The following is a 24,721-nucleotide window of genomic DNA, read 5'->3' as shown; positions in this document are numbered from 1 at the left end:
GTATGTTTTTGGCGCCTTTGTCTAGTATGAGGATAACTGTATTCTGTACCATTTGGTCTACACGTCTATTTTGGTGCCAATACCATGCTATTTCTATTACTGTAGCTTAGTGGTATACTTTAAGTTCTAGAACTGTGATGCCTTCTGCTTTGGCTATTTTGGATCTCTTATTACTCCAAATGAATTTCATGATTGCTTTTTCTATTTCTATAAAGAATGTCATTTTGGGGGCTGGGGATGTGGCTCAAGCGCTAGCATGAGAGCATGAGAGATCTTTCTATCTTCTATGGTCTTCTTTAATTTCGTTCTTTAGTGTTCTGTATTTTCTTTTTTTTTTTTTTAAGAGAGATAATTTTTAATATTTATTATTTTTTAGTTTTTCACGGACACGACATCTTTGTATGTGGTGCTGAGGACTGAACCCAGGCTACATGCATGCCAGGAGAGCGCGATACCAATTGAGCCACATCCCCAGCCCACTGTTCTGTATTTTCATTTTAGAAGTCTTTCATCTCTTCTGTTAGACTGATTCCCAAGTATTTTTTTAGTCTATTTTATTTTTGTAAAGTACTGATTTTTGTAGTTGTATTGAACACAATAACTTTATTTATTTTTATGTGGTGCTGAGGATCGAACCCAGGGCCTTACACGTGCAAGGTGAGCGCTCTAACGCTGAGCCTTAACCTCAGCCCCTTGAGACCATTTTAAATGGGGTAGTTCTCATAATTTCTCTTTCAATGGATTCTTCGCTTATGTATAAAAATGCATATGATTTATGGGTATGGATTTTATATCCTGCCACTCTGATGAATTCATTTATTAGTTCTAGAAGTTTTCTGTTGGAAATTTTTGGAACTTCTAAATATAGAATCATATCATAGGCAAACAGCGATTGCCTATGATATGAGTTTAGAGTTCTTTTTTTCATATGCATATCCCTTTAATTTCTTTTGTCTGATTGCTCCAGCTAGAGCATTTATTTTCAATAAAATGACTTAAAGGAAAGTTCTATAGTGTGAGAACTACACTAAAAAATTCACTGGCTTGCTAAGCACTTAGTACCACAATGTTCTTTCATCCAATTTTTATTCTTTTATTTTTAACTTTACAGATACATTTAAACATGTCTGGCAGAACTACGTACTCAGGAAATCAAAATGTTTGCCAGGATGACTTAGGAAGAACTAAATATACAACTATTTCTCATTTATTCCCCTAAACAACCTGACAGTGTTTAACATTATTAAGTGCTTATTAGCTGATGCTGAATGAAATAGTAAATGAGAACATACAGAGAATTTAATAGTCGCTGGAATACAGTAAACACATTAAGAGAACACCATCATCACCACCAGGGGAAACAAGACTATTGATTAACAAGTCTTTTCCACTGGTAAATGAACAGACTAATTTTTTTCCTGTCAACTTAGGACTTCAATGCCTTGTGTTCCTACCACAAAGCCAGCTCTGAGCCCAGACCAGGTTCAGTTCCCTTCATTGTAAAATGGAAGACTTATACCTATCTATGTTAAGAACCTTAGGTTCTACTTTAGGAAATAAGAGTTCATATGCAAAGTGCTCTGAAGAGTACTTAGTCATAATTAGTGCTTAGTTGAGTATTTATATGAAGACAGAAATTTTTATTTTCATGACTGATTTTTTCCACTTCTCAAAGATCACAACTAAAGGACTTTTAATCAGTCTTATATTCACATTTGCTCCTAGCCTGAGAACCTGTATGCAACAGTTCATGTTAGTCATACTTCATAAATAATATACAGGCACAAAGTAAAACCAAAGTTCGTTAATTATACCTTTCGTTAACAACGAAAGGTATAATTTGATAAAGTCAGATATTTATTAAGGTACTACTTGAACTAAAATTTACATCTCATTAAAGAAATACTCAGAGAGCCCATGAGCTTTATTTAAAAGAACTATTTGACAACACTTAAGTAATGCTGGCTTCCTACCACTGTGATCAACAGTGAGCCAGAAATACTGAAAAGCAAGAGTGCTTGAAAAATGAAAATATCTTCACTGTGAATACAACTCTGCCAACACCCAAAACAAGAACATCCACTTTGAAAAACTTTCTTCAGCCAGGCCTAACTAGATACCCTAACTCTACCAAAAGTATAACATTTAAAAGAGATTAGAAGCACAGAAAAAGATCAGAATTCAACCTTAACTAGGGAGACCTATACATATTTCTCCTTTCCTCTGAGGTTAAGCATTGCGAAGACAACAAACTTTTCACAGAGCGTGAAAAGGAATTCTAAACAAAATCATCAGGCTTTGGGGTGGGGGTAGAAAACAAATGTTACCTGGCTTTAGACACATACTGTACTTGGACACAAAACATCTCTATCACAAATTACCTCCTCCTGGCGAGGAAGCCCACTGTACCTCTCACTTACATATTGACTTAAAGGTGAAAATGGTCACTCTCTTAGTCATTCTTCATGTTTGACTTTTCTTCTTCCTCTCTGACTTATTGCATTGCTGCCTCCTCACTCACCCCTTTGGACACCTATTCCATTTCATTCTAGCCATAATCAACTTCTTTAACCAGTTTTTTTCATCTCTTTACTTTAATGGAAACCCTTAACTGGCCCCTTGAGCCTCTGACATTTCAGTAATCTTCTCAGGATCATGTCATGTTTTAGTATCCACAGGAGAGGCTGCTGTTCTTTACTGTTTCTATTCTTATTAAAAACACATCCAAGGGGCTGGGGTTGTGGCTCAATGGCAGAATTTTTGTCTCATACAAGTGAGGCACTGGGTTTAATCCTCAGTACCAGATAAAAATCAATAAACATTAAAAAAAAATTTTAAAAACACCTCCATGGACAATGCATGAGATCTCATTACATTAGCCTCTTTGCTCCAACAGGAGTTTACCTAGCCAGTCTATTCTTCGCCCCACATTAAAATAAGTATTCTGGCAGTTGACTCCCAACATTGTTTTCTAATCCTTTCCCAACACACAGAAATTTCCACCATCTATACTTCACAGCTTGCTACCATCTGGACTGATTTACCACTTATATTCTTAAACACTCTACTCTGTGATCATAACCTCTCTTTCCAGTTGTTTTATTCCAACATATTTCCCAGAACTTCATTGGAACCACCAGTTCTTGATTCACAGTTCTACTCAGGTTATTATTTTATTCTCTAACTTAGACATAGATCTCATTGTTACTCCCTCACCTTTCCCATCAACTCTCTTTTCCTACTTTTCTCATTAAATCACAATATTAAATATTAAATAAATAAAACCAGGTAATTAAGAGCAGATGGTGTACTTTTTAATGTTTCTAGCAAACTAATCTAATCAGTAAGCTCTTAATAAATGGTCTCAGAATATACAACAAATCCAGAATTTAATTTTTATATTGTAAATTTCTTTAATATTTTAACATACATTCAAATTTTAATACAGGCCTAACAAAAAAATTTCTAAAATCAGCATAGATTAAAAAATGATTCAAATTCACAAATTAGTTTCTTCATATAGATATTAATAAAAATAATGGATTATTAACTTACCATGGCGACATCATCTAAAATGCTCTGAGGTGAACTATGAGCCATAACCTTAAAAAAGGGGAAAAAAATGCACACTGAAAACAAAACACTGCAATATAGCCAAAAAGTTTTAAGGAATGGACCCTCAAATGGGTAATGGGAATTTCTTATGTCTGAGCAAACTTTCCATTAGATTTTCATTCTAAAATCTTAATCACAGTAATATCTATCATTTGTAATTCAAAGTTTGGAGCCTAAGTCTCCTATACATACTTGTTAAAAAAAGCAGTCCTGGGATTGGAGGTAAAGCTCAGTGGTATAGCATTCACCTAATGCTTATTAAGGCCCTGGGTTTCATCCCCTGTAGATAAAGGTTAGAAAAGAAAAGAGGAGGGGAGAGGAGGAAGAAAAAGGGAAAAAAGCACTCCTGGTGGAGAATGACAGAATTAATTACACCTTTATAGGAAAATAATGTTTCTACTCCCAATAAATCTTGTATTACTACTATTTGAGGTGATAATGGAAGGACATAATACACCTTGGTGGGAGAAGGAATATTGGTTTTAGAGGCAAGATGCTATTATTTATTTCGTTCTAACCATAATCAACTTCTCTAATCAGTTTTTTAATCTCTTTACCTTAAAGAAAACCCTTGTCATGGCCAAGAGACAACCTCTCCATTAACCTGTTTCTTCATGGGAATACTTAAGTGACTTACTATTTCCTATAGTTTTCAGGAGGTTTTAAAGACTAACAAAATGTTAACACAGAACCTACCAATAACTTTATAAACAGTCAATAGATAATAACAAGACAAAGCAGATTAGACATCAGTCAACAGCTCTGTCCTCCTTTTACTCTTAATGGAAAGCAAGTGGTTTTACAGATGTAAAGTAGGGTAGAGAAGCAGCAATGGATCACTTAAATGAAACTACACTATGAAGGATTCTGTAAGACTTTCTTATTTCACAAAATGTCTACTAGTTTAAATGTTAAACTAGTGATCAAATAAATGTTAACAGTGGAGAGAATAAAAGACTAACCTTAGAACAAACAAAATCAACTAATGTAGCTTCTTCTTCACCTATGTATTCTATGATTTTCTTATTAATCCATGGTCTAATTCGTCGTTCCATCAATATCTACAAAACATAACATGGTTAATGAATAAAATAATTATATCTTTTACTACATGTACTAAACCCTAAAGTAAAATACAGTATGTTCCTTTGCAAGTTGAACTAAGACAGGTACACACCAAGACATACTCATTTCTTATAATCAATAAAGATGTCAACTACCAAGAGTTTTCCCATTAGAAATTCCTTGACTGTGGCATTTACTCAGTGTCAAGATCATCCCTACCTGTTGTTAATATAATAAAATAAGCATGCCATATTTAAATCCATTCCCAATAACTTCATGATATACAATTTGCTACTCACAGAATCCACAATAGACCAATCCAAAGGATAAGCAAAGAGCTCAGGTTTGGCTGTAGGAATTTTCTCAATTAGACTCTTAATATGTTTGCGCTTTTCTTCAGTGTTTACAGTGCCTTTGGCAGCATTTTTATCATCTTCACCATAATCCAAGGGAACAAGTTTCCTTTTGCGGGGAACATCATCACTATCTTCATCCTCAAATTTGTTAAAGACACTATCTACAGGTAGTTTCTTTCTCTTCACAGAATTAGGCTGACCAGGACTATTGGAAGCACCTATAGTAAAAACACTATGTTAGCAAGATGACTTCACTGCCAAATGTCAACATCTGACAACCCACCATCCCTCAAAATCAGCAGAAATTACTTTCACAAATCTCAGAGAAAGAGGCCAACTGTAAAAAATAACTCACTACTCACAAGTGCTAGAAAATTTAACTTTTCACTTCTTCTCAGAACTCGAGGCAGCTGCAGATAAGGAGCACTAGTAGGACTATGAAAACAATCGTGAGCTAGAAAGGCATTTTTAATATTTTTCTATCTACCTACCAAGGAGAGTATTATTTATTTTTCCTTAAAGCAAAATATACTCATGGGTGAGGAGAAATGTTAACATACCCAGTTTAAGACTTAGTCCTATTTTTGGCCTATGTTCCTCAGGTTGTTGTTGATCTGGTGAGTTTTCATGAGGAATAATAATACCACAGGGTGACTCGTCTCCAGGAGTGTTGGGCGTTGCATTTCCACTAGCAGAGGAAACTGATGGTGCCGAGCTGATGGGCCTCAGAGTTGGTTTGAGACAAGGCTTTTGCTCTGGTTCTTCTTCCTCTTCCATGGGTTCTTCTCGTTTTTCTTCTTTTTCTTGCTTTTCTTCTTCTTCTTCCTCTGATTCTGGCTCTTGCTTTATTTGTGGTTGTCTACGCCTCTCAGCCTCTTGTTCCATCTACAAACAAAAAAGTTATTTAAAAGAGAACACAATCCTAACTTGTTTTTTGATTTACAATGTTTTTCTGTACAATAACTTTTCTTTGTTGGACCTAGAGCCTTACAAACATAAGCATAAACTCCCTCTAAGCTATATCCACAACCCTATCTTTTTTTGTTGCTTAGGTGTGACTGAACACTATTTACTTGATAATCAGAAAACTGAATAAATCCTTCAATGACTTATACAAGATCTTCAAAGGTTACAAAGACAAATACAAACTAATCTGCTGAATTCAAAAGGCCACAGTATATGCTTATATTTTCCGGGGTTATTTTGTTTCTTGTTTTGTTTCTTGGGTACTGAGGATTGAAACAGGGGTGCTTAACCAAAGGCTGGCTTTGAATTTACAATCCTCCTGATTCCGATTTTTGAGCTTCTGGGATTACAGGTGTGTGGAACCACACTCAGCATGTTTATATTTTCACTGAACTATAAATGAAAGCTTTATTTTAGAGTATAGGCAACACATAAAAGGGAACTCAAATCATCAGAATGGTCATAGACAATCATTTCTCTAGGTGATGACTAAAGCTAGTAGTTATTTTTGTATTACTAAACAAGGTAAAGAACAAATTGGGAAAGTAAGGAATCTGAGTCAACGATGAACAACAAAAAGATGAAAACTACATGAAAAGAAAGCATCATTACGGTTACTAAAATTAGGGTACTATATCATTAAATGATTCCTTTTGTTATCTATATTGAACTTTCTCTTTACTTACACAAGAACTTAACAAAAATTCATAAGATTATTAGATTCACCATATAGTGAGAACTAAAAACTTTTCTAAAATGACACTCCATTCTTAAATGCAAGAAAAGGGTCTGTTCCTTTTTTAAATGACATTCTGCTAACAAAAATGGAACGCGTGCGGCCCGGGTTCTATCCTCAGCACCACATATAAAACAAAGATGTTGTTTCTGCCGAAAATTAAAAAATAAATATTAAAAAATTCTCGCTCTCTCTCTTAAAAAATATATATATCTGTATTTTATGAGAGGGAACCGAGCTGGCAGATGCCTGTAATACCAGCAATTCTGAAGGTTAAGGCAAGTGGATCACAAGTTTGAGGATAGCCTTACCAACTTATCAAGGTCATAAACAATTTGGTGAGAACCTGGCTTGGTGGTTAAGCACCCTAAAATTATTCCCAGTACTGGGGTGAAAAAGGAGGTAAGGCAATTCAAATCACAGGAAGGCATTAAACATTACCAAATTATAGGAAGAACACAATTCTAGCCACTGGGCACTGGGATCCATCCTCTGCACATCTATATAAAATAAATATGTATAAAAAAGGAATATATGTTATGCTTCATATATTCATGGTGACAAGAAATGAGTCACCAATGGAAAGAAAATGGAGAAAAAGGAACATATCTGTGGTATTATAAATCAGCTTGAGTACTATGGCAATCACTTTTGAGGTTCCTCAAATAACCCAGCTATAAACTCCACTCTTTATCCTAAAGAAGCAAAGTCATCATATTACAGTAAGTACATATTCACATTTATACCACAATTCACAACAGCCAAACTACGGAACCCTAGGTGTCCGTCAATGGATAAAAAAAGATGTGGTATACACACACATTGGAGATTTATTGTCATAAATATCAAATCATGACATTTGCAAGAAAATGGATAAACCGTGGATATTAAGCTAATAGAAATAAGGCAAACTTGGAAGGTTTACGGTCATATTTTTCTCTCATTTGGAAGCTAGAAAGGAAAATGGAAAAGAAAGGAGTGGGGTGGGGAGGCAGGGGCAGAATCTCATGAAAATCAAAGGGAGATCAGTAAAATAAAAGAAAGGGACAAAGGAGAGGGAGAAGGCAATGAAAAGGGTGAATACTAGGGAATGACATTAGCCAAATCACATTGTTATATTGTGAGCATATACAAATATGTAAAGATCCCACCACTATGAATAACTATAAAGCACTAATTTTAAAAAGTGAGGTGGGGGGAAAAAAATCATGAAACACAAAGGAATTATTTGAATTTTAAGATGTCTTCAAATAAAATGATACCACACATAATTGTAATCCCAGCAACTTGGAAGGCTAAGGCTCCAGGATTCCAAGTTGAAAGTAGTCTGGGCAATGTACTAAAAGATGATGTGCCTTAAAACAGAAAATAAAAATGGTTCTCAGTTGGGGGGATAAATGGCTTTTAGATGTAGCTGAGTTTTAGGGCATCCAAAGGTTCTAGCCTCACTCCCACCAAAAAAAAAAAAAAGACAAATTAAATGATTTGCGATTGTTTAATCATACATTTGTAAAATACTCAGAATAAAGAGGAAATAAATCCTGATGATTTCTATAATAAAAATGAAATAAACAGTACAAAACAGTAAATTCCATGAAGCATTAACATGTATTCCTTTTTTATACATATTTATTTTATTTAGATGTGCAGAAGAATGATCCCAGTGCTTCGCTGTGATAGGCAAATTCTCTAACCAGTGAACCACAACCCCAGCCTCACATGTATTCTGCTTAAACAAAAATACAGCTTTTGGGCTGGGATTGTAGCTCTGTGGCAGAGCACTTGCCTCGCATGTGTGAGGCACTGGGTTCTATCCCGAGCACCACATAAAAATAAATAAATATCTTTATTTGATATTATGTCCGTCTACAACCAAAAAAAATTATTTTCAAAAAATACAGCTTTTAAACATAAAGCAATATCATTAAAGATATTATAGTATCTCTCACCCTCTGAAGCTCTGCATCTGGATCTGGGTGCCCTTCTGCTAAAAGGCGTTGCCTAATTTCCTCCAGTTCTTCCTTTTCTCTCTTCCGATCTCGTTCATCTGCTTCCATTTCCTTTTCTCTATCACGCAACCTTTTCTGCAGAGCACTCCCCCTGAAAAAAGTAACAGTTCTCATTTAACACTTAGGTCATTGACTATTACACCAGATATATCTAACAGCATCTCTGTTCAATAATAAAAATTTTATGCTAAGGATTAAAATTGTCTTAATTATGTCCTATCTCACTAGGATATTGACAATGAATCTCTACATGTTAATGTATTAAAAATTAACAGTCTTGTCATTAATTACCATTTTAAATTCTGAAAGTCACTTTAAGTATCTAAAACAAGTAAAAAGGTAGCTTTCAGAGGTAATGGAGCTTTCATTACATGCCCATTCCACAGTGAACCCCCACAGTGAATAGCTGGAATTTCCTCAAATGCCAACCTTGCTGGGATTTTCTCAATGCAAAAATATTGAAAAATTAATATAAGCAGCATTAATAATACCACTAAAAATAGTTTCAGGACTGGGGGATGTAATTTAATTGAAGATTATATACAAAGCCTCAGTACTTAATCAATTAAAAAAACAAAAAAGGTTGTATCCTCAATTCATTCTTTTCCTTATAGAAACATTCCAGAATGAAGTAATGCAGAATCCATAGAAAGGAGAAGTTCCTGGGGTGAGACTGTGGCTCAGTGGTAGCTCACATGCTTATATTTTGAGAGGCACTGGGTTCGTTTTTCAATACCACATAACAATCCAATAAATAAATAAAATTTTAAAATTCACCAACTAAAAGTTTTAAAAAGGAGAAGTTGCTCCTATGTAATAATCCATCATGTTTCAGAATGTATAATTATGCATTACTATTTTATGATTCTAGAACTCAATAATTTTCCCTACTTTGCAGCATTTTTTTACAAAGTCAAATTATTGGCACTCCTTCAGTTTAAGTTACTGAATTCAGTGTTTAAATATTTTGCCTATAGTGATTAATATATTCAATCCCATTATTATGCCTGCATCCTATATGACACAAAGTAGAGATAATAAAATTTTAGCAAGATACTGTCCAGTACCTCAAGGAACATGTAGTTTGATTGAGAGGTACCAAAAATTATCTTACCATCATGTCATAAGTGTTAAAAGGAAAGAATAGAAATACCAGAGAACACTGGGAACACACCGATAACCATAACATTTTGGGAGGCTGAGGCAAGAGAATCAAGAATTCAAAGTCAGCCTCTGCAAAAGCAAGGCACTAAGCAACTCAGTGAGACTCTATCAATAAAATATAAAATAGGGCTGAATCACTATACGGATTAAGTAGAAAACTGGGAAAGAAGATTGACATATACCACTCTTGAATTCCTCAAAAACAAAACTTTCTTGAAAACATTAAATATCCATAAGGGTTTGTTATATAACAATTGGAAAAAAAAGTATTCTTTGGTATACTATTATATGTTTCCCCAATCCAAACGATAACACTGAATTATTTATATTTTCCTAATACCTTACTCCTGATTCTCTTATTCACCCCAGGTCCCACAAATCATTTCAAGCTTTCTTTCTACACTTAGGAAACCTGCACTCTCAGGTACACAAGGTAATACAAAACTAAGCCAAGGAAGTGGCTCAGTGGTATAGCACTCATCTAGCATGGGCAAAGTCTTGGGTTCAATCCTCAGCACCACAAAAACAACACCATCATCAACAACAAGAAAATAACCTGAAGTATAAGTTCATAAAGCAAAGCTTCCTTACCTGTAATATTTGGGATCATCTCTATCATCATCATAGTCTTCTAAGAATTCTTTTAGTCGTTTAGCCTCTTTAGCCTTTTAGGAAATGAAGAACAAAGTATACAAAAGTAACATAAAAGAGTCATTCATATATTCCACTTGTCCTTTCTTGGGAATACACTTTTTTCTTATTCAAATTACTTCAATTTTAGAGTTCTTATATACTTCATGTATTAAGTGTAAATCATACTTCTTTTATCTACAAAACAATAGCTTTAGGATTTAATCTATGAAAAAAACAGTATGTTACAAATAATATCTTCTGTGTGAATATAATTATCAGTTTTACAATAATTATTCACCAATGAAATCTGGGCACAGTAGGAAATAGAAGGTATTAAATTTATTAATCAAAAAATATTTTAAATTTTATTTTATCCATAGATGATGCTGTTTCTAATAATCAAGATAAAAATTTTGATTTATGTTCATGCACCAATATAAAGGAAATACCTACCTAACTTAAAAAAAAAATTTCCCACCCTATATATCAATACATAAGCACTGTAACTCCACATCATGTTCAACTACAAGACTGAAATCCTAATTACAATAAGTTATACTTCATGTATGTATGTCAAAATGCATTCTACAGTCATATATATCTATAAAGAACAATTTTTTTAAAAATAAATCAGACTACACTCAAAAAAATTTCCCACCTGTCTACCTAACATTAAGCTGATAGAACCAACCACGACACTACATGAAATCACTTATTTTTAGAATTTCCAGTTTAACAAATATAACAATCATACCTAATTATTTTATCTCCATGTATCTATTATCTATAGTAACTATTAAATAAAAAACTCATGTCTATATACAAAGCACACAATGGTTTTTGACACATTTCATCTAGTGCAAATTTCCACAATATAATAAACATGAAAAGCCCTCCTTGAAAGCAGAAAATAGTATTCTTCCTATGCTTCTAAAATATTGTGAGGGCATGTTAAACACACTCAAAACATGCCCCTTACAATAATTGCTTTATTCAATAAGGATACTCATTTCAAAATTAGGATAATTAGTAATTCTTATATGCCCAGTACTTAAGATACACGGTGGAATACACTCAAATTTGTCAAATGAATTAAAGGAGTTAGTATGCTGACAACAGTAACTGACAGTGTTTACATGTCTTTAATTATTGAAGTATGGGTACACAGGAAGGCCCATCAGGTTAACACTGAAATATAAACACAGCTTACTACTCATAAGATGATGGGGGTGAAACAAGAACATGAGCAAGTAACTGCTTATGCAACTGGATTTTCTTAACTCATAAATACAACTGATTCACATACAATGTTTTGTCTATAGAAAAGCTTCAGATTACCATGTAAGGATAAGAATCATTACAAGAATTAAAAGAATCATTACAATGCTGTTGATTGCATTTCTTCCCCTAATTAATACTCTCTCATATATTATTCTCTTCCTAGTTTCTAATCTTAAGAATGAAAAAGAAATTCTAAAACAGGAGTTTTAAAGCCTTTTGTTGCAGTAATAGGGATTGAACCCAGGAACACACACACTATCATGGTTGTAGATTTCTAGCCTTTTAATTTTTTTTATTTTTAATATTTTTAGTTGCGGTTCGCACAATACTTTTTTTACTTATTTATATTTATGTGGTTGTGAGGATAGCACCCAGTACTTAACAATGCTAGGCAAGTGCTGTACACCTAAGGTACAACCCCAGCCTGCCTTTTATAATTTTTATAATTTTTAATCTAATTTTTAAAAATATAATGAATATGTCTAACACTGGATCTAACATATGGAAAAGCCATAATATCTATGTATTTGCTGCATGCACCCTTCAGGTTACTTACAAAAAATCCCTCTATGTTTCATGGTCAAAAGCTATTTGGAGAAGATTCCTAACTCCAGGGAAGTTTTGGATGAATAATCTCCAAACTGGAGATAAAGAAAATTCCATATTCTGGCAAAGACAGAACACATGGAACATACCACTAAAGCAAATACTATGATAAAATAATCTCTTCATCAGTTTACTTAATAACTATGCCAATTGCTTTACTATTAGCTTAGGAACAGTGTAAATACAAATGGCAAAATTCATTTTAAGTTCATGTTGTTGTTAAAGAATAATATGGTTGAGCTAAGGAACAACATGTTATACAGAAAAACATTACTTTTGATTTATTAAAACAAGTCTTTTCAAATTATTTGCTTTAGCCAACTATATTTTGTGGATTCTTAACCAAAACATGTTCTAGAAACACTGTTTATACATTATGATAAACTTATTTAAATATTATGCTTATATAATTTTATGGGCAGCAAAAACGTAAAACAAAAGATCTGCATACTGAAAATGTGTCAGGATGGCTTGAAATACACAAAAATTATCTAAGAACTATGAAGTTAATATAATATGATTTTAAAGTTAGTTCTAGTTAACAGTAAGAATCAATCTGGTTTTTACCTAAAAACAATTTTTAAAAATGTTCTTGTATTTCTTATAACTTTATTTTATTATTTATTTTTATGTGGTACTGACAATCAAACCCAGTGTCTCATACATGCTTGTCAAGCACCCTACTACTGAGCTACAACTGTAAGATCAAAATCACTTATTTTTAACCTGGAATCTTACCATTTCTCTTCTTCTTTCTTCTTCTCTTTCAGCCTCCTTCTCATATTCCCGGGTTTTCTTCCGTTCTCTGATTTCCCAATTCTTAAGACGCTAAAAAAGAAATTTTCAAGCCTTAAAAATTTATACTAAGGATCCCACAATAACTTACAAAATATAACACAGAGACGGGGAATATAGCTCAGCTGGTAAACTGCTTGCCTCATATACAGATTCCCCCTGCCCTCCAAAATTAACATGCTTTAAAAACAGAAGAACAGGGGCTGGGGTTGTGGCTCAACAGTACATCACTCACCTAGCACGTGCTGGTTGAATATCAGCACTACATAAAAATAAATAAAATACAACTAAAAAATATATACTTAAAAAAAACTAGAAGCACAAAAAGTTATTTGTAAAAATGTATTAAACTTGCACAAATGTTATTAAAGGGCGTGTGTGAGTGCGCGGGCACGCATGAAAGTGCACATGTATAATCCCAGATAATCAGGAACCTAAGGCAGGATACTTACAAGTTCAAGTCTAGCATGGGCAAGAACCTGTCTCAAAACAAAATTCAAACAGTGCTAGAGATGTAGCTCAGTGGTGTTAACACTTGCTCAGCATGCGTGAGGCTCCATGTTTGAACCCCAATATCATACACACACATACACACGTTTGTGCGCTAATGAAAGCATTTCCTTAATTTACCTCTTGATAAGCAGCTTCTTTCTCTCTGAGTTTTCTTTCAAGTTTTCTTCTTTCATATGCATCTTCCTCATCCTCTTCTCGGTCTCGTTTTTTGTCTTTCTCTCTTTCGCGTTCCCGTTCTCTTTCTCGCTCTCTTTCGCGCTCTCGTTCTCGCTCTCTCTCCCGTTCTCGCTCTCTCTCTCTTTCCCGTTCTCGTTCCCTTTCACGATCTCTGCTCTTTTCTCTATATAAAGGAAAGATTTTTTAAAACTCTGTGGGACTAATTTAACTTTTCTTTTAAGGACCAAGAACATATATATTATATATACCAACATACAAATTCTCAATCCAGAATTTATCATTTGTTTTTTTTAGAATTTTAAACTTCTCTATACTCTTTGGAAAGACACACTAGGCGCTGAGGATGAAAAATGTTGTATAGAAAAAAAAGTTAAAAAAAAAATCAGGAAAGCAAAGGAAAAGGGTCAGAGCAAAGAATGACAACTTGCAGCCCCAATTTGTGAAATGCAGTCTACAGTGAAAATTAATGCTTCTTTGTTTGTCAGAAAACAAACACATAAAACCGAGATTTAAAAAGATTAAAAAATTAAGAGATATTACATATTATATACATATTACATCATATAATATAGTATATAATAGGGAAAAAAAAAGACATTGTTCAATACCAAAGAAAACACAATGAACATATTAACAGTCGATTTACCTAACTAGTGCTCAAGTAATATGGTACTGACAAACACGAAGAGAATTTTTCCACATTGCCTGGGCAAAAAGTATAAATATTGACATATAAGCATTTAAAAATGTCAACCATAAAGTCCTAAATGACAAAAATAACATAAAATATTTAGAATGATGCCAGTGATATATACATATCTGCCATAAAAGTTTGTAAAACAATACTTTGATTTTTCACATCAAATTCTCCATAACAGCTATGAAGGAAGGAAAGGACGGAATTTAATGTAAAGTACAGGCTGTGAGCCCATACTGAAACTACAAAAGTGTACCTCCTTCCGTCTACAATCAAGTAAAAAACTTCGTAAGTAATGTGTATTTCAAAACTAGGGTGAAAAAGAATGTGACTTTTCTTCCCTCCTCCTATTATCTCCTTGCTTCATTTGTTCACTTCTGCCTTAATTCCTATAAAGAATGAGATGACTTTTCAAATGAAATCAAATTACAACACAATTTTAAATGAAAAACAACCAGTCCACAAAGGTGAAATTACTAGGAGCCAAAAGGTAAGCTGTAGCACTCTTAGGGGATACAAATAAACACACACACCAGGGCTAAATGGAGAAATGCTACAGCAAACTTTTCAATATACAGGACGTCAATGAAAGGCCTCCTAGAAAAACTGCCTGCAGAAAAGATAACTACTTATGTCTGCCCAGAAAATAGTAAATAGCTTGTACATTCTAGAGGTCCCTAAAAACAGGCTTCATGGAGAAGTTAACTACACAGCTGAAATTATTAATTTCACCAATGTTATCCATCTGTGTAGAAAGCCAGGAATGTTTCCTAGCTAGGAAAGTTCTCTCAATTCATAAATGCAAATGGTAACAGGGAGGACTAATCGTACTCCAACCAAATCCACTAATCATAATTAGTTCCATAAATACTTACCTTGATCGACTCCGATCTTTATTACGATCTGAGCTCCTTTCCCGATCCCGGTCCCGATCTCTCTCTCGATCCCGATCACGATCTCGCTCCTTTGTCCGGTCACGGTCCCTATCCCGTTCTCGTTCCCGCTCCCGTTCTTTCTCTTTTTCTCGTTCACGTTCTCTTTCCCTTTCTCGTTCCCGTTCTCGCCTTTCTCGTTCCCTTTCACGCTCCCTCTCTCTTTCTCTCCGTTCTTTCTCAATTTCCTGTCTTTCTTTTTCCTTTTTGCCTTTCTCTTCTTCCAGTTTCTAGAAACCAATAAAAGTACTTTTAGAGTTAACTCTGCAGCTTCAGTATTCAGGCTTTTCCCGGAGCAATGCCCATTATTAGGAACAAAACATCAAACCACTGGTACTTTAATATTAAATATCTGTGGTTTTACTTGACAAATTAAACTGAAACAATCACAAGACTACTTTTTCGTGCAAAACCATATACTCTACACAGACCAGGAATCTCCAATCTTGGATGCTGGGAGATTGTGTCAAGTGTGGCTATCCACTCAATGATTAATACTAAAATGACAATGAGGAATGTGATGGTTCTTCATAATTTCTAGAAATACAATCACTTGACTAAAAGTGAATTCTGCCCATTATGAATCTCTGTAAATCAGTAATACTAATCATAAAAAAAAAGATTTTTCCATTACTTAAAGGTTAAGGGTTGAGGACTTTAAAGAGAAGGCAGAAAAGAGTGAAGTCACTGTTATGTAACCAGTATTCTGCCCTCTTCTTTGCCCACCCGCCAAAAGAAACATGACCTGAATTCAGCCAAGATCTGCCTTCTTATCTATGGAAATATTTACTCCCACCATTACAAGATGGACAGCCCACCAAATACAAAAACTTTGAAAATCACTCACTTCAAGCAAAAATGTACATTATTGTAATATTTTCAGTTAATACATGTAAAAGCAATATATTTATGTCATTATGCCTGTAAGACAATAAAAATATATTTACAATGATAAATCCATCCTGGAAGGAATGATTGTGTATTAACTTACAGATGTTGTGCTAGGACATGGATCGCCAACACTGGATTAACCTTGCCTACAAGCTATGTTTCTGGGAGGAAGAGCAAGTACATCGTTCACAAATAAACCAAATAACAAAGTCAGACCAAGTTTGTACCCTGAAATATAACCCGTGTACCACAAGGTTTCTATATAAACTCAGAAGAAAAGAAAAAGAAAAACCAAACAGGTAAAACAAAACAAAACCAAAACACATTTATCCCTTTGGTTCCATGTTTAGTTTCACCAAAATGAAATTTAAACTGCAACAATAAAATGTCCATTTTTCTTTTCTCAGTCATGTAAAGCATTTAAAACAACTTTAAAAGCAGTCTTACCTGTGAGATACTCTTTTGCCTCTTCTCATGGATCAGAGAACTGATAGAGGATTATGAAAGAAAAGCTAATGCATGAGACATCAATATATTCAGCTACCATGCCCGTCTAAATCAAAGCAGAGTGCAGGCAGAGCCAGTACTGAATACATTGAAACTACAAAAGGAAGAGATAAGAAATGGTAGAAAACAGAAACTGAAAACTATTAAGGGGTCAAAAATCTCAGTTCTGAAACACTTCTAATGAAAGATAGAAACTTATACTATAAAATGAGGCTAGACTACTTAAAACTTACCTCAATGTCATACACTTATAAGAAATTTATTTCTGAGATTGTAGATACTTACAGATTTTTTTAGCTGTTCCAATATTAATTTCTACTGTACAATTCCTCAATTCTGTACTTTTGCTCATTCACTATGTTATTTATTCTATTACATAATGTTTCAAAACTCATTACAAAAATTTGGTTCTATATAAATGAAAATGAGGTTCTACTCCATACTAAATGTTTTTCTAAAAAGTTATTTATTTATATATGCTATATATGTGTGTATGTATGTGCACACAAGGAGATATATTTAGACATATATATATAGCATATATATGTATATTTTTAGAGACTGGAGAAAGAAGAAATGGGACGTGTCTAAAAAATGTAAGATAGTAAAAGAAAAAAGGAAAGGATAGATTTTTAAAAATTAAAAATCTTACCTTATTCTCTCTTCAGACTCATCCGTGCTGTAAATGGACGCCCCCTGCCACGCTGATACCCTGACAGTCCGTGGTTATTTAATAAACTCATATCAAAACATGCAAAGGTTCACTGAGCTCATTTCTTGTTACTAGAATTTCAAATACCCTCTTTAATCACACCACCCAATGAGAACTATTTTTGTTTTGTTTTGATTTTTTTTTTTTTTTTTAAATTTTTAATATTTATTTTTCAGTTCTCGGCAGACACAACATCTTTTGTTGGTATGTGGTGCTGAGGATCGAACCCGGGCCGCACGCACGCCAGGCGAGCGCGCTACCGTTTGAGCCATATCCCCAGCCCTTGTTTTGATTTTTTAATATTTAAAGCATTTTGGAAATTCAAAACATTCAGCCCATTAAAATAATAGTAAGGCAATGAAATGCCTGAAAGTTCTTAAATTATGAAGGAATTATCTTTTGAATTTTTTTCAAACATGGTTTCCTCATAATTTACTAATAGCACAACAAGGTTTGACAAATAAATAAAAACAAAAAGGGGGGGTAAACCACACACACAACTATATACCATTTTTAAGCTTACTCAGCCCTAAATTTGAGTATTGAACCTAAACAAAAGTATTCCTATAAAATGAACTCCAACAGATCACCATTGGACTCAGATTTTGGGAGAATTGCACGTGTGCTTTCAGACACATTAAATTCCTGAGAAAGCACTGTGTAGGTGGGCTATGGCTGGGCCTCTGGACATTAAGTGTTCAGCAACACTGATTCACTGGCATTCATTGTCAACATAGGATATGGAAAGCAATGAGAAAACAAAAAAATCAAATTGAACAGAGACACAATGAACACTTAACATTTCACTGAGTTAAAGATCTCTCAGACTATGAACAATAACCAGTAACATCCTATTATCTCTACCTTCAAAATACATTTCATGCATTTTTGCATTTCACCATCCATAAGCATCACCTTTAACACCAGCGAACACTCCCAGATGCACTGTCATTGAGAGAAGCTTTAAATAGGCAAAACTCGTGAGTGGGATTTACTAGACACAAATACCCATTTCCAAGCCAGTTACCCCTTTGCATATTTTTCTGAGGGGGCATCCATAAATATAATAAAAAACAGAAGCTCATACTTACATCCTATTCCTTGTTACTTTCCAAGCTGAGAGTTTCATCTTGCATTAGTCACCATATGATCTCTATCATAATGGTGGGGGTCAATGAATAGATTAGCTTTATGGGAATTTACAGTTCTTCCATGCATCTAAAATTTGGTAAGTCTGGTAACCACTGACTTACTTTTAAAAATCTCCCCCACTCAACTAAAATCTAAACAAATATAAATCTTAAATTTTAATCTCAGCTCTAAAGAAAAGGTTTTCCTAAAATTAAGTTACACTGTCCCCAGAAATATACTACACTATATGTATGTTATCCTAATGTCCCCTTGAAACTAATTTAAATCTGACCTTGATGTTTATGTTGAAATCTAAAAATTAACTTTTATTCATATTAAAGTGAAATGACTGTAGAGTAGTCAGTAACTGAAAAAACTAAGCACAGTATGTCAAGGACCACTTTAATATGATACTAGTCTTGTTTTTCTTTGTTTTTACCTAAGTATCAATTAAACCTACAAAAAAACATTTAAAAATATATTCTAATGTAAGGTTGATTTTCTTGTCTGTTTGCTTTGGATTCTGTAAAAAGTCTAGATTGAAATCAAGTGAAAAAACAAGAATACTACCTTGTGTGTGTCTCTGAATTTGCTGATCTCTCGTGATATCAGGTCTCTTTTGTCTTCTTCCATTTCTATGGCATTTATATCCTCCTAAAAAACAAGGGGAACAGGAAGTAATGAATAAAGAAAAACCCACATCAATAGAAAGACTTAAAGGTTAGACATATTGTACAAGTCTTAACAAAATATAAATAAACAAAAACACCTATACTAACAAATCTAACATTTTAAATAATGAAATCTGACAGAAATCAAATTAGGCAATTAGCAGTAAACACAAGTATTGTCAAGCATAAGATTTAAACAAACCTTGGTGATGAGTGGATAAGGGATCAGTGGGGCCACTGGAAATCTGCGGAAAATCTGCGAAAAAATCCACAAAGATTTTTTAAAAATAATGTTCACACCACTTGGGCAACTGAATGCCCAATACATTTAGACTATGAATAATATAGTACTTGGATATTTTCTTCATTTCATTTTACTTCAGAGTAAAAACAATTTCATTCTCTTTAAATCCCTAGCATCTACCACCTCATCTTCCAACATCCACAAACTATTGAACAAGAAGGGGTTTATAAGTTGGATATGGTGCTATACACTTGTAATCTCAGCTGCTTGGGAGGATAAATCAGGAGGATCTCAAGTTCAAGGGCAGACTATAAGAGTCTGTCTAAAAAAATAAAAAATGAAAATAAATGGGGATGTATTAGTGGTAATGTATCCCTGGATTCTAGCCAGAGTATAGCAGGAAAAAACAAAACAAAAAAAAAAAGAGACAGGTATTATAGTAGCAGAAACTCATTCTCTGGTTTCCGATAAGGTATAAGAAACACTACAATACAGGAAACACTCATACAATAAAAATTTACTATAAATCCTGCCTTTTGGGATGATTCTGTCCTCAAACCCATAGCAAATATGGCCTAAAATAAACTTCTCCTTTCCCATTAATCGGCAAAGAAGAAAAAATTCTATAGACTTCAACTATCCTATAATTACCATTCCCAACAAAATGTACTACACAAATTGGACAGGTTTTAATGAACAAACAAAGAAGATTTTGAGTAATAAAAACATATCTGGCCAAGAAGAAAAAGGTCAGGCACAGTGGCTTATGCATGTAATTCCAGCAACTTGGGAGGCTATTTAGAGAGACTATTTCAAAGCCATGCAGAGGCCCTATCTCTAAAAGAAAAGGCTATTTAGAGACCTTCTCTCTAAATAAAATTTAAAAAGGGGACTAGGGATGATCCTCAGTGATTGAGTACCTCTGGGTTCAATCCCTGGTACATAAAAATAAAATGGTTTGCAAATAATCGCTCAGTGGCAAAGTGACCCTGAGTTTAATCCACAATACTGAAGAAAAAAAAAAGATGGCCAAAGAAAGCATTGAAATCCAATGATGATGTGAACTGTCAACATCCCTTGACAACTGATCATAGTACATACCTTTTATGTTACTTTTCGTGGTATATACAAACACATATAAAATACTTCCAGTATTTTTAAAGAACACTGTCCATAATTTCTCCAAGTTTACTCAAAATAAATTAGTATGAGCAAGCCTCATATTCTCTTTTACCTTGGAAATTGTTATTTCATTTGCTCTCACAAGTTAAAATACAAAGTATAAGGGGCGAGGGATGTAGCTCAGTGGTAGAGCGCTTGCCTCACATCCTCATCATCCACATAAAAATAATAAAGATGTTGTACCCATCTACAACTAAAAAATATTTTAAAAAAACACAAAGTATAACAAGTGATATTATAAAAAAATAAATTGTAGAAATGACTACAAGCTGTCTGGACACATACGTCCTCCTTCTTTTCCTTCTTCTTCTTCCTTGGGTGAGAATCAGACTCCTGTGATGGGGCATTTAGCTCACTGGAATATTCACGTATTAAAACTTCAATGGCCCCTTTAATCATCTGATCTCTTCTCTTGGTTTCTTCATCTAAGGCTTCTTCATCATCATTAGTGACAGTTTCAGGCCTGGCGTTCTTGAGAAACAAAAAAATTCACATGAAACAAAAAATGATAATCATCCTAAGGATTAACAAATATGATTTCTTCAAAACATCTCCACAGTTCTATTAAACAAAGTTGGTTTTACTAATAGCTACAATGTCAAATAAGACAAAACAAGAAAAGTTAAACAAAAACAATGAATAACAATATATACGAAAATGCACACATGAAACTATAAATTAAAATGATGGCTTCTTCCTCGTGTTCCACTATAATTTTTGTAAAGCAGAAAATGCCACCTATAGTAACTATATACACTAAAGAATCAAGTTTAAAAACTAAAGTCTTCCACATGACTAAAAATTAACAATTCATGTAATGTTTCTCATAAGTAATAAACTGATTATTTGTTAGATTCTATTCATAGCTATTAAAACAAAAAGTCTGATTGTTAACTCTGTTTCTGTGGGGGAAAAATTAGTGTTCTAGTATACTACTATTCTTGGTATATCTTAAGTTCTCTGGTTAAGGACCTAATCCACTAAAACTTCAATATACAGGGTGACCTTAAAACTTTCGATAATTTCCAATTACTCCTTTCTCTACTCAAAACATGTGAAAGGATAAAATATTTAAAAATCGGCAAAGGCAAACATAAAAGAACATATGTAAACAAATTCTCATAATCAAAACATATCCTTATGATTTATCAATTTACTTGGTTACCATATACCATACAATCTTTCACATACATAACAGAACCATTCTCTTTTGCACGCATACCTGGCTCTTCATCACAATACTTGCAACTCTACTGAAGGCCAGTTTCCCATCTTGTAATTATTTAACAATATAACCTACCAACAAATCACTCCATTGCCAGTATTCTTATAGCTGTTGCAAATAGATATTCAGTAAGCATTTATTTATCAATTTGTCAAACAAATTATCATTCAGATCATATTATGTGAAAAATATAGTAAGCCTGAATAAAGATAATTTTACCCTTACATATCTACCATCATAGGTAAGAATTGAGTTATGACACAGACAAGTTCAATATAACGTATCATGTGGTTTAATAAAAGTGCACACCCTCAGTAAGTTTCTTCCTTTCTCAAACCTGCCTCTACATCCAATCTTTTTGTGTGTGCGTGTGTGTGTGTGTGTGCGCACGCGCGCGCTGCAGGGGCCGTATGCGTGCAAGGCAAGCATTCAAACCAACTGAGCTATATGCCCAGCTCCTACATCCAATCTTCTTATAGCCCACTTTCAACTTGGCATCTTTGATGAAGATGCTTTACATATGACTACAAATAAAACGATTATAATTTACCAACAATTAAGTAAACTGAAATAGTGGTAATGTGTTTATTTTAAATAAGGTCTTCAACTTACATACCTATCACGAAAAACACATCTTGCCCTGTTTCTCCAGTGGTTTTATGTGAAAGTAAATCCTCTAATGAACTGGAACTAAAACCTTCTGTCCTGAGACACACATGGCCATTTCTAATAAAAGCTTGTTATCTTTTCAGACCTAAATTCTCAAAATACAATAAATTAGAAAATAATCCAGGGCTGAGTCTGTACATCAGTGGTTCTGAGCCCGCCTCACACCTGTGAGGCAATGGATTAGATTCTCAGAACCACATAAAAATATTGGGTCCAACTACAACTAAAAAAAAAAAAATAAAAAAACACAATTGTATTTAACAACAAAAAAAGGAAAGCAACACATATTGTTGGCATATTCTCTACATTCTGGTTTGAGTAGTCTCCACACCTTTCTAAATACAGGAATAAAAGTGCCATTATAAATCAAAAGGCCTGTTCATACAAAAATATTTAGTCCCTACATTGAGTATTACCCCAATGTTAAAAAACAAAATTCAAATATTTGGCTATTTCACCCAAATTACAAAACAGCCATTTCGAATACACTAAATTATTCAACACTAAAATGGCTAATCATCCCTCAATCAACACATGTAGGGCAGATTATTAGCCTAATGTCTAAACTGATATGTGAAAAAAACAAAAATAAATTAACACTATTATAAAAAGGTGAAGCTATTTTTGGTTACAGAGACTGGCAAGTTTAACCTACAGCTCTAAATGTACAATCTAAATCATAAATGATTTCCTGACTTCCACTTCCGTCTTCTATTCCACCAATTAGAAAAGCATACTGAGTAAAAATAAATAGGGAATGTGACACATGCCTGTAATTGAGGAGACTCTGGAGATAGAGACTGAAGGATTATAAATCTGTGGCCAAGCTCAGCAACTTAGACAATGTCTCAAAGTAAAAAAGTAAGACTTCATAATCCAAGGCACTCAGGACACTGAGGCAGAAGGATCGCCAAATGCAAGGGCAACCTCAGCAATTAATCAAGACCCAGATCCCATCTCAAAATTTTAAAAAACATGGAGATACATGAAATGCCTTTGGGTTCAATCCTAAGTACCAAAACAAACAAATAAAAAAACAAACAAATGACTGAAGAAAAATAAAAGACCAGGGGTGTTGAGGATGTAGCTCAATACTAAAGTGTCCCAGAGTTCAATCTCCAGAACCAAAAAATAAAATAAATGGGGCTGGGATTGTGAATCAGCGGTAGAGTGCTTGCCTAGCACGTGCAAGACTCTTTGTTGGATGGATGGAAGGAAGGAGGGAGGGAGGGAGGGAGGGAGGGAGGGAGGGAGGGAGGAAGGAAGGAAGGAAGGAAGGAAGGAAGGAAGGAAGGAAGATATTGTGTCAACCACAACTTAAAAAAATTTTTTTTAATAAAAGACTGGAGTGCAAACAAGTGAATAGCTTAACAGTAGATACAGAGTAACTGATTATCTAAAATGTTTACATGAACCACCTTTTCGACATTTTTAAAAGGAATGGGAAGTATCAAATAGCTCTTCAAGTCTTATTTTTTTTCCAGCATGGGAGCAGGGTACTGGGGAATGAACTCAGAGGCACTCAGCCACTGAGCCACATCCCCAGCCTTATTTTATATTTTATTTAAAGGCAAGGTCTTAATGAGTTGCTTAGCACCTCGCTTTTGCCGAGACAGGCTTTGAACTCGTGATCCTCCTGTCTCAGCCACCTAAGTAGCTGGGATTACAGGCGTTCACCACCACCCTTGACCAAGTCTAACTCTTTTGACACTGACTTTTATTGCCTGAAGTAAGACCATCTTTGCAAACTTAGGGAAATGCACAGAACTGAAAAATGTTAACTCAACCCAACTAATTTCTAGACAAAGATGTGAAGATATTCTAGAGCATCTCTCCTCTACTAGAAGGTAATACACTTGGCTCTCTCAAAATATTGCCAGAACTCATTCTTTTTTTTTTTTTTTTTTTTTTTTTTAGAGAGAGTGAGAGAGGAGAGAGAGAGAG

At 34.1% G+C, this 24,721-nt stretch overlaps 1 protein-coding gene across 3 annotated transcripts in view; it reads right to left on the bottom strand.

Annotated features, from left to right (window-relative positions):
• The window catches only part of Rbm25 (RNA binding motif protein 25), a 64,921-nt gene that overhangs the window by 3,019 nt on the left and 37,181 nt on the right, over positions 1-24,721 (bottom strand). For 2 of the 3 annotated variants that reach the window (XM_078050480.1, XM_005321203.5), the window contains 12 exons: positions 21,169-21,354; positions 19,660-19,713; positions 19,357-19,440; positions 15,489-15,775; positions 13,857-14,079; positions 13,170-13,259; positions 10,503-10,576; positions 8,688-8,838; positions 5,597-5,921; positions 4,980-5,254; positions 4,578-4,676; positions 3,556-3,603 (listed from right to left, as the gene is read on the bottom strand). In XM_078050480.1, the coding sequence (XP_077906606.1) occupies positions 3,556-3,603; positions 4,578-4,676; positions 4,980-5,254; positions 5,597-5,921; positions 8,688-8,838; positions 10,503-10,576; positions 13,170-13,259; positions 13,857-14,079; positions 15,489-15,775; positions 19,357-19,440; positions 19,660-19,713; positions 21,169-21,354 (1,896 nt within the window). Of the gene's footprint in view, positions 1-3,555; positions 3,604-3,807; positions 3,896-4,577; positions 4,677-4,979; positions 5,255-5,596; positions 5,922-8,687; positions 8,839-10,502; positions 10,577-13,169; positions 13,260-13,856; positions 14,080-15,488; positions 15,776-19,356; positions 19,441-19,659; positions 19,714-21,168; positions 21,355-24,721 lie in introns of all 3 variants that reach the window. The other variant, XR_013439114.1, reaches the window with a different exon arrangement.

The sequence above is a fragment of the Ictidomys tridecemlineatus genome, chromosome 5, assembly GCF_052094955.1.
Source record: "Ictidomys tridecemlineatus isolate mIctTri1 chromosome 5, mIctTri1.hap1, whole genome shotgun sequence".
Classification (NCBI taxonomy): Eukaryota; Metazoa; Chordata; class Mammalia; order Rodentia; family Sciuridae; genus Ictidomys; species Ictidomys tridecemlineatus.
Note: the sequence above shows the minus strand (reverse complement) of the source record. Positions and strands in the feature narration are given on the sequence as shown.